The sequence below is a fragment of the Malurus melanocephalus genome, unplaced genomic scaffold (assembly GCF_030028575.1).
Source record: "Malurus melanocephalus ecotype Western Australia unplaced genomic scaffold, MMel_1.1 scaffold_17, whole genome shotgun sequence".
NCBI classification, from domain to species: Eukaryota; Metazoa; Chordata; class Aves; order Passeriformes; family Maluridae; genus Malurus; species Malurus melanocephalus.
Window position 1 is genome coordinate 2259826 of NW_026623249.1, and position 11043 is coordinate 2270868.

An 11043-nucleotide genomic window follows, 5' to 3' on the forward strand; every position below is an offset into this window, starting at 1 on the left:
TTTCGGTTTCTCTGCTTTGCTTTTACCCCAGGGAAGCAAAGCTGCTGTACCAGTTTCCTCACATGAATCGCATTTTGCTCTGACTGTCACTGGGATATCTACAGACAGGAACAGCTTTTTAACTCAAAGTCTCCATTAACATCAGCTGAAAATCTGAATGAGGAAAAATGATATATCCAAGTAATGCAGGTTTCTCTTAAAGACTCCTTYCTTCTTACAAAAGCGTATTTCATCTTCTGGTTGCGTTCAAACCCAACAAAACTTGTCCTGTGGGGCAAGATTTCTTGGAGCTGCATCTCTCTTCCAACAGCTGTGTCTGTTTTGTGCCACGTGAACTCTTGGCTGGCATAGCTGTACGAGCCAAGTGCTTTGCACAACCCAAGGAATGGTTGTTGGCATAAGCTCGCCCCTGTGCWGCTCAGGATGAAGTGGTTCAAAGGGCTGTTGTGCAACAGAGGAAAGCAAGGTTGTGTGCAGTTACACCAGCTGACTCAATGCCAGTAAGAATGACCAGGCTGGGAACAGCTCTGCAGGCTCCTGACTTCTGTTTTTCCCGAAATTAAAGTGCTTGTTCCTTTCTACACCCCCCTTTGCAGAGGTGGAAGGTCTTTCTGACGCCTTTCCTTTAAACTTCATGTGTGCTGTGAAGGAGATGATGGTGCTTGGGGGTTTGGTAGGAGGTGACAGAGTGGCCAATTTTCAAAACAGCAAAGCCACAGTGACAGTCGCCTTTGGCTCTTCCAGCCCACCAGCAGCAGGCTTAGTCACATCAGCAATATCAAAGCTGAGCAGCTCTTTAGAGAAAGGGCATTTGTCCTTTCATCTGGAGATTACAGGATCTCTCACAGATCCCAGCAGTCTGTTTTCAAACGTTCTTTAAAGAGAAATACCTGTTTGTGGCACCACCTGCCATTTCAAACAGCCTCTTTGCCTTCCAGCTTTCCCTGCAACACTCTCCCCCAGCCATTTAACTGTGTGCACAAGGACAAAATGATGCCAAAGTCCGTTCCCCAGCAAGGACCATTGCCAGCTCTCACACCAGGCACTGCACTGAAAAAAAGAACCCTTCACAAACATGCCAGAAAGCTTGAAACCTATTTGGGCCCACTCCTTCCCCCTGTTGCGCTCAGCAGGGACAGCAGGAAGGCAGAAAGCTGCTATTAGCATCTGGAGGAAAGACCCAGTGACATAAAAAGCTCTTTGCCTTGCTGTTTCCATTCCTTCATGCCTTAATTTTTTTGGTTGGGGACAGAAGAGATTATAAAGCTGTAACCTCTAATCCGCTCCCGAGCACTCCATCTCCATCTCTTCCTTTCTCCTCTCTTTCAGCCAGTTCTAATCCTTTATGTCTCTTCTCACAGATAGGAGTTGGAGTCTAATCTCAGACGACAGGTTGGTAATTAGAGCAAGAGATTATCCTGACCTCACATCAAGAAGGTATAAGGAGACGAATAATGCAGTGCCATACAAGATCAAACCATCAGTGTTCAGGGCAGGAACCATCCTCATCTTGCTCAGTCTCCTCCTGGCTCCCTTACCCCATGCCCTCTTTTTYGTCCCAGCAGAGCAGGGGATTCCTCATTCTTTGTACTTCCTGTCCACCTCCCCCGTTGAGCAAGGACCATGTTTTTCCAGGATTCACTCAGCACAGAAATGGTTAGATTTTCCATTTCTATAGACCTTGACTATGCAGACACTCAGCAGGTCTGCGGCTGAAAAGTGTGGCAGTAGGGAATGAAGATTTGGAGGAAGAGGTCCTGCTCAGAGCATCTGAAGCCATGACATGAGCTGGGCACCACCCACCATGAGCTGGGCACCAGGGACACACACACAGGGCCCTTCTAGCCCAGCAAGATGCAGCCAGAGCACAGGGCAGCAGCAGCAAGTCCTCATCTCCACCCAGATGCCCAGCAGTCACTATTGGATCCTTGATCTGCCCAGAAGGCACATTGCTCCCTCCCTTGCACATATTCCAGCACAGACGAGAACTCATCCATGTGTGCAGCCCATCTTATCCATCTTTGGATGATGACAAGGACCTTGTCTCTTGTCCTGTGTCACCAGTATTGAGTGAGGACCAAGAAAGCCATCACAGAGCACCACAACCACCACAGAAAAGGCAAAACTGGGAGCACCAAGCTTCTTCAATGTCCCACTCCCCACATACAGGTGAACAGGTGTCACCCAAATCCACTGTAGCTGAGGCTCAGGCATCACCAGACAACAGCCTGCAGGCACCAGGGCGTGTCGGGATAGAGATGGCAGTGGAGTGATCGAAACCTGCTGGGGARAAAGCAAAGTAAGGTCAGAAGATGGTTTTTACACCAGCACACAATTGGAAGATGGAAGACCTCTCCCTCACGTCCCATTCCACATCAGGCATCCACCCTGGACCACAGAGCTCAGGACTGGTTRTTCACCTCAAGACGAGCAAAGCCTCCTCTGATACCCAAACCCAGCTCTCAGCCCATGGAGCCCAAGCTCACAGCTCACCCTGATCACACGTAGGGAAATGGGCACTGCACCAGCCCCTGCTACATGATTCTGTTGATGCTCTTTTCATCACCTAGCTGCTTCCCACCCCTGCTATCTCCAGCCAGGATCTTCCTACTCATGCTCTGCAAATAACAACTTTAGGCTTGTTCACTCAAAGAGGAGAAGGTAAATCAAAGAACGGTTTTGTTTGCAGTCAGCCTGAAATGAACCTTTTTCTTTTTTCCCTTCAGTTTTCTCAGCAAAGCATAAAATGAAAAAGCAAGCAGAATTTCCTTTCCTGAGTTTAAAAGAACATTTCTGTTCCTGTCCCTGAGGTAAAAGGTTAGCTTGTTCAGCCTCATAGTGGGAAATAAACAGAAATACWTTTGGCTTAGGAATTGTCCAAATAAAATCTGTCAAACGTTTCATTTCTTCCCACTCATCCAAAGGTTTGCAAAGTTTATAAGCATTCAAAAACCAGCTCAATGCTGGTGTGCCCCTCACCCAGTTAGCCATGTGACTGCAAGGTTTCTGTCCCTCTGTCCCTCCTGCACCTTGCTGGGCTGCCTCCCCCTCCCAGTCTGTGGTCAGGGGACTCACACAGCAGCAACAGCCAGAGCACGCATGCCCCATACCTTGAGGGATCCTCCTGGGGCAAGAAGGGGCCACTGAGCTCAATGACGTTGAGTTTGTTCTCAAACACACCATAGCTGAGGGTGACCTACAAAGCAGTTGTGAGAAAGGATTAGAGAGGATGAGGAGAGTTCAGGAGCAAGGAAGTTGCTGTGGGTGACAGAAACTCCCATTCTAGCTCTTTCTCTGCTGGCTTGGCCTCTGTCTTCCACATCTCTCCTGTCTTCCTTCCCATGATGGCCCACCCCACTGGCCCTTTGCAAGGCAGGCACAGTGCCATGTCAAAGGCCCTTTCCCAATCAATCATCATCTCTGCTTGTCCTTGTGCCACATTCTCCCAGGGATGCCCTCCATCCTCCCATCACTCCCCATGCATGTGCTCCTCTCCACTGCTCCCAGGGCACTGTGCCTGGCAACTGTGCTGCAGGCTACATCTGCTCCTTATTTCAAAGAAGCATTTGTCAGGAAAGCCTCCCCAGAAGAGCAGATGACTGATTCAATGCACATCAGTGCCATCAGTGGGATAACGTGCCTGTAAGCTCCCCTCCACTTCTCCTTCCTCGCACATCTCCCTCTTGCTTCATTTCCCCTCCTCACCTGCTGCACAAGCTGAGAGGAGGGGATGAGCTGCAGGTTCTCCAGGTGGGAGTGGAAGAGTGCGTTGGGAATCAGCTGCCCACCGACCTTRCACTCGATAATGAAACCCACAGTGCAGTCATCCGGCAGGCGGATGAGCTCGGAAGTGCTCAGGAAGTTCCTGCCACTGGAAGACAGTAGAGCTGTGTGGGTTAGGAAAAGGGTAGGGGCAAATGTAGGCATCCACTTGGGCAGGAGATTACTGAAAACCAGAGTAAATCCTGTAACTAGGCAAGAAATCCCTGAGTTTCACCTGCAAAGATTCAGCAGTGTGTTTGATCCTTCATCATTCCCAGCCATGCTGCCCCATGAATTGTCAGATGCTGTCTCTGATGTAYTTCCAGGTCCTTGGTAAGCTGATGCAGAGACTGGACACACTTCACTAAGTCACTTCTCCACCTGTTTGGGTGAACTCTGAGGGGTCAGATAAGCCCCCACAAGAGAAACACTGGGAGAACATGACCAGGTCCAGGAGGAAGAGCAAACAGGACATGCAGCTTGGATAAACCATCCATGGGTCCACTGTAATGTAACACCACATACTTGGCCACCTTCTGATGACAGACTAAACGCAGTTTTAAGGCTTCTGTAATTGGAATAGTTATGCAGTATGAAGCACTGTCTCCTATAACAATCCCCAGCCAGTTCAAATGTGTTCTAAGCATTTTAAAAATAGTAATGCCAACTTTATGACAGGTTAGGCATTATCCATCTGTGCCATTTTCATTTTACTCTATCTCAGATCATCCTCCTGACTGGGTCTACTATAAAACACACGTATCATAGGTTTTGGCTGAAGCAGCCATCTGGTGGGGATCAGATCTGTCCTTCTGGGTATGCTCATATCTGGCACAGTCAATGCCACCAACGTGCGTGTGAACAGCCTGTGGAATAACCTAGGGCATCATGGAATACATCCCTTATAGGCTGGGCTGACACAACCCTGGGGCCTACCTCTGTTCTGCCTGCATCAAGCTGAGGAAATGATAGCGGGCACTCTGAGAAGCTGAAGAAGGTTTGGGGTGAGGGAACAGAAAATTGGCTCAGGAGGAGGGTAGAGAAAGTTGGAAAGAGGCAGGCAAGGGGCAGATGAGATAGGCAGATAGGGAAATCATTTAGGAAAAAACAACAGAGGAAGCTAAAAGGGATGGGAAGGAATGTGGAGAATAACCATGATCTTTAAGGAGATGGGGAGAGAGCACTACATCATCCTCTGACCTTGCTGATGTGCCTGCTCCTACCAGTTTTCAAACAGTTGGCAAATGCACCATTCCTCCAACCCCACATCTTGCAGATGCACAGCACGCAGCAGTCTGCATCTCTGCWAACACCATATGCACAAACCCAGGTCTGATACCACCAGGAATTGATGTGCAGCCATTCCCCAAAGGCTCCCGTGCTCCCCAGCTCACCTGGCCCAGGGCACCATCTTCCTGGCCAGCTCRCGGCTGATGCAGAACCCAGCCCCTCCTGTGGCAAACCAGAAGCGCATGGATTTCTGGGGAGAAACACCAGAGAAATCAATGCAGAGGCTCAGATGATACCAGACTCCCAGAAATAGGAATGCTGGAAATCTGGCTTTGATGCCAGGACAAACACAGCCCTACTGTCACCCCAGCCCAATTGCTGCCCAGAAGAAGGACTTCCCTGGATTTTAATTCCTGCTAACTGGAACAGCTAAGCTCCTGCTGGAAGCAACAGGTGGGCTGCCCAAGGCAGGCTTATGTGCTGTCAGACACGTGTGCAAAGGCAGAGCAGCCTGGATGATCAAATTCAGTCAACACCTACAGACATGTTCAGACAAGATGGCAAGTTTTCAGCTGCTGCCCATTGCTCCTTGCAATATTGTGCCGGTTTCAGCTGGGGTAGAGTCCCCTTTCTTCATGGTGGCTGGTGTGGGGCTGTGTTTTGGATTTGTGCTGAACATAAGAGCTGATAAAACAGAGATGTTTTTGTTATTTCTGAGCAGGACTTACACAGAGCCAAGGCCTTTTTTTTGCTTTCTTACTGRCATATTGGTGAGGAAACTGGGGGTGCAGGGGAGKTTGTAAGGAAATACAGCCAGGACAGGTAACCCCAACTRACCAAAGGGATATTCCAGACTATATATATAAGACATTGTGATCAGTATATAAACTGTGAGGAAAAGGAGGAAGTGGGGGGACATTTGGAGTGATGCCATTTGTCTTCCCAAGTCACCATTACATGTGATGGAGCCCTGCTCTTCTGGAGGTGYCTGAACACCTGTCTGCCCACGGGAAGCAGTGATTTAATTCCTTGTTTTACCTTCCTTGTGTGCATGGCTTTTGCTTTCCTTACTAAACTKTCTTTATCTCAACCCCCCAGTTTTCTACTTTTTGCCCTTTCGATTCTCTCCCTGGTCCCCTCTGGTGGGAGAGTGACCAAGCGGCTGTRTGGGGCTTGGCTGCTACCTGGGGTTAAACCACGACAAGTGTGAGCTAAAGCACCAAAACAATAATCTGCCCCCGCAGCACCACCACAGGCTGTACCGTCTGGTTGTTTGGCAGCGTTTCGGAGGCCCAGATGGGTCGGTTCAGGCTGGGTTTGCCCAGGTAAACATCCCACGTCTCTGAGTAGGAGGACAAGAGCTTCAGGAGGGCCCGAGGGTTCAGGTAGTTGTCATCGTCCAAGTGGCAAAACCAGCTGGGGCAGAGAGGAAGACACAAGAGGTTTGCAGTAAGGAGGGTGCCTCCTGCTCTCGGAGGCTGTCCCCRCGGCAGCCCTGCCTCACCTCAGGCTGCTGGCCAGGAAGGCGTCGAACTCCGCGGCCATCTTGCAGGACAGGGCCAGGTGGCTGTGCTCAGCAGAGCAGTTGGTGAAGATCACATGGCCACCTGCCACAAGAGGGACAGCTCAGAGCCAGCCCCCTTAGCACAAGGATCACATGGAGGGCAGTTGGGCAGGAGGGAAGGGGTTTGTTCATAGACAGTCTCCTCATGGCCCCCCAACAAGCACCAAGCCCATGGTGACACGGACTCCACTCWTCCCCCTGCCAGGAGATGAAATCTGGACAAAGCCAAGCAACTTGGCCAGGACTAGGACACCGGCCATCCACACTTACACCCTGCCCACTGCCAACCACGATACAGAGGCTGAAGGGCTCTGTCATGTGCTGCTCCTTACCCATGGATGCTTTCAGGCAGACAGCACCCTGCCTCCAGTTGGCTGCATGCCCTGAGGAGGCACAGCACACCAAATCATCACCAGCACAGTTTGGGGCCCTCCCAGGGCACATGGCAAGGGGCATATTTCAGTGCTGGRGCAGGACAGCCAGCCCTCACACCTGCCCCCCTTTCAAGGCCAGGGCAGTTCAGAGTCTGAAGGTGGGATGGAAAGAGGGCATCACAGGACAGGTCATTACCCATTCTCCTCTTCAAGGCATCATCTTCTTCATCAGTGAAGATGTAGGTCTGGGGAAACAAGGAGAAGAGGTTACTCTCAGGGATGGGGCTGGTGCTGCTCCTGGCTGCTCAATTCTTTCTCCCACAGCTGGACATGGTTACAACATGGTTACCCCCCTCCATCCTCAGCTGCTGTACCCCCTCCCAGGCAGCAGCTGAACACAAGGGTGCCTGTGCTCCCCCTTCCTACAGGGCACAACCATCAGCGCTTGTATGGCTTCATTTCCACCCCCATGGTGCTCACCACTGCCCTGTGAACAGGGGACCTGTGACACTGAGTGAGGTAGCCCGGGATTAGGTGCAAGTGGTAGAAAAATGAAAGCATTGTGGTTAAATAATACTTGGGTTAAAAGAACATCTGCTTGTGTGTGAAGAGTGCACAGCCCCCTGCCACTTTCTGCCCCGTCCTCCTCCTCTTCCTTCACTTCCAGGCTTCTCTAATCCCCCTTGCTGCCATTATGTGGCACATCTCTCCCTTTTCAGAGCCAGGCGAGAATCAGGGCTGGTGGAGAAAAGCTTCCCTCAGGCAGAAAATGAGCTTTCATGAAATAAAAAAGGAGTCACAAGCCGTAAACAGTCTCCCTACCAGCTGCCCACAGGCTGGTTAAACACAGCACCTGYGCAGGCACAAAGGGAACGAGGCAGGCAGACAGCAGCTCCAGGAGCCCTCACTGCTCCCCAAGGCTCTGGCAAGAAGACTCGAGTCTCTACATCTCCCCACACCCACCCAACACTGGGAGATACATCCCTGTCTAGAGGACGKAGCAAGAGAAATGTGCACGTGAAACAAGGGCAATGAAGGATCCTCAGAGATCACCCGGCTCAAGCACAGACACCAGGATGGTCTCCTGATCTCAGATGGATCTCTCTCTGTCTCACTGAACTCACCAGAGCTGGGTGAATTACCCCCAACAGCTGAGCTGCAGCAATGGGCCATACACACATTCCCACCCCTCCAGTGAAGCCTCTTAGTTAAAACCACTTCCAAGGGGATCATGTGACAAGAAGCAATTAGCTGAGTGTCAGSTAAAGGAATTGCTCTGGGTCAGGGGACCATATCACAACCTTCAGGCAAGGCTGGGACTGTCAGCRGCATGGCATTTCCCTTGCCAGCATGTCAGAGTTAGAAATTTCCACTCTGGCTAATTTTTTTAATCTTCAGAAAAAAAAAAAAATCTGAAACTCTTGAAACATTTTGATATTYAAAAGAAAAAACCCATGAAATATTGTTGCTGGAAATTACTTGCTTAGAGATATAAAACCAACTAGATATCACGTGTCTAACAAGCATCAGATTTGATTGACTTAAAATAGCAATCTGCATCTTTTCCAAATTTTCTACTCATAAAAATATTCCGAGGTTCCCAGTTTTCTCTTGATACATGATGAGAAATGTTTTTTTTTGCAGACACCCAACATGTTTCTTTGGAACCCAAGGATAAAAGTACATTGTCACCACAGGCAACACCAGACTCTCCAAAATAACTGGGAAAAGGGAGCTGGGAGTGTAGGGACTAGGCGAGTCTGATTTTTTTGGCTCTTCCAAACTTTGATCTCCATGGCACACCTGGCTGTGCTGAATAAATGCAAAAGAAGATCGCAATAGCACAGGCAGCTGCCTCCATCCTGAGGGTGGGAAACCTGGAACAGCAATTGCTGCCAGAGATGAAGCACAGCACATGAAGCATCCCTCTATCCTGGAATGGAGAAGATGTCTGTGTAGGAAAGGATGTCTGCTGGACAGCAGTGCAAGCAGTGATAYGGAGCCACTGCATCAAACAGCTTTTTCTGGCAGCTCTCCGTGAACATAAGAGCCCTTGCAATTGGTAAATACTAGGCTTTGATAACTCTTCACCCCAAACTGGAGAATGAAAATAAAATAAAAAAAAAAATTAAAAACTAGGAAAAGAGAATAAAGATATGGAACCTGACAATCCAGGGCTTTGTTCATCTCCCAGGCTCCCAGGGTATCCGTTCTCTGTGAAGAAACCCTCTCCAGAATGCAAACACTTCAGCAGGGTTATTATTGTGTACTGCACAGAGAATAGACTCAAAACCTGTGGTGCGTTCACAACACTAGAAATCTGAAAGCCAGCTCAGGATGGGCCATTCAAAGGTTTCATTTCAATTGGCTGGATGTGTGGGCTTCTAAAAGGAGGGAGGGTGTTGGAATTAGTTCACGCTACCACACAAACTCCATTTCACACCAGAAAGCTGGACTTCCCTCCATCAAAACTATCTCCATCTGGGGCCAACAGTGCAAGTCACTTCAAGATTCTGCCCAGTCTAAACAAGGATTAGAACCAACACTTGTGTTTAGATTGAGCTTTTGCTGAGAAAAAAAGTCTTTCACTAAAATGACTTTCATGTCAATCTCCTGTGGAAAGCTTGACATGGATCAGTTCTCAAGAGGGAGAGCATGGTCCAGCAAAGAGTGCCCACCTCACACTTCCCCATCTCTCAYCAACTGCATGTCTTCAGATTAAACAGAGCCGTTCCAGAGACAATCTCTTTCTCTCTCTCTCTCTCTACCCCAAGAGTTCAACACAGAGGACTTTTAATTTGGCCCCCATACAGTCTGTCCTTGACATCAAAACCACAGCTGCTCCTGTCTTCTGTTACAGCCACCTAAGCCTGACCTGGGAGGTCTGGGTTGCTTCCTCCAGGAAGAAACCAGGCAGGCAATCCACTCTGAAGCCAAGCTTGGCATCAGCAACATGGCCAGCTGCTAAAATTTCCCTGCTGGCCATTGGTGGAGAAAAACGCATGGAATTGAGTGAGTTCTTCTGAAGAGCAAGTGAGACACTGAGACGCTGGGTCAGCTTTAGGAGGAGGCAGCCTCTGCACATCAGGACTTCTGAGACTTGGATTTCTTTGGGACTGACTCCTAAAGCCTGTGCCTCTCCATAAGGACTCAGTAATAGCAGGTCAGACGCACTGTTCCTGTTCCCACAACAATTAAATGTCCTTTGAAAATTGAAAGCCGTCTTTTTTTTTTTTCTAAACAAGGTTTTCGATAATGTCAGATTTTCAAAACTACCCCTTTCCCGTAAACTTTTAAAAAATCCTTAAGCAGGAATATATTAAGAAAATATTTGATTTTCATGTACTTCTCTTTACCTCCCTTTCCACTTCCACTCCCCTTCCCTCAAAGAAAAGCAGAAGAAAAACACAGAAAATTGAGAGGGGAGAGGAAAATACTGAGCTTGTGACAAAATTTGATAACACTGAAAAAAATGTTTCAAAATGAATGAGGCCCACTCTAGCCTTCCTTCCTATTTTCCTGTTCAGTCTGTGTAGCTTTCCCAGAGGCTGGCAGCCGCAAGAAAAATGCAACACCTCTTTCCAGGTTTGGACATCACTTGCATGCCAGAGGGGATCAGATRAATCTGGGGAGCTAGTACCTAATTCCAATCATCAGCAGAATGGCCAGGCACTGGCTTGTCGAACAAAGGAAGGAAAGGTGAATTGCTCCCTAAAAGCCCACTGGGAAGGGAAGGGCCCAGAAGCAATATCCTAATGCCAGTGCAGCCATGTGGCTGGGTTTGGTTTCTCCAAGGAGTTGCTGGGCCAGAGCCCGACGGAGAGGGGAAGTGCATCTGGAGGAAGAAGCAAAGCACCTCAGCTGCTGAGAGGGACACGCAGCCAGGAGAGGAAGCATGCTCAAAATAGGACACAGCTTCCTGTGACGACYGCAGCACATCAGACAGTTGCAGCACCGTGAAGTGGAAAACCATCCTTACCCAGAAAACCCCGCATTGCTTCAGGTGCTCTCCTACCCAGTACCTCCGCCCCCATCCCCCTTCCTCGCTGAAGCCTGAATTTGCCTTCTAGGCACCCATCACACACAGGCAGAGGCAAAAAAAACCACCCTTCA

At 49.2% G+C, this 11043-nt stretch overlaps 1 protein-coding gene across 2 annotated transcripts in view; it reads right to left on the reverse strand.

The window, feature by feature from the left end:
• The window catches only part of MFNG (MFNG O-fucosylpeptide 3-beta-N-acetylglucosaminyltransferase), a 12652-nt gene continuing 1609 nt past the window's right edge, over window positions 1-11043 (reverse strand). The window contains exons 2-8 of one of the 2 annotated variants that reach the window (XM_057387823.1): window positions 7127-7175; window positions 6497-6599; window positions 6255-6408; window positions 5157-5242; window positions 3706-3871; window positions 3111-3196; window positions 1-2280 (exon numbers count right to left, since the gene is read on the reverse strand). In XM_057387823.1, coding sequence (XP_057243806.1) covers window positions 2214-2280; window positions 3111-3196; window positions 3706-3871; window positions 5157-5242; window positions 6255-6408; window positions 6497-6599; window positions 7127-7175 — 711 coding nt within the window. In that variant the 3' untranslated portion in view covers window positions 1-2213. Of the gene's footprint in view, window positions 2284-3110; window positions 3197-3705; window positions 3872-5156; window positions 5243-6254; window positions 6409-6496; window positions 6600-7126; window positions 7176-11043 lie in introns of both variants that reach the window. The other variant, XM_057387816.1, reaches the window with a different exon arrangement.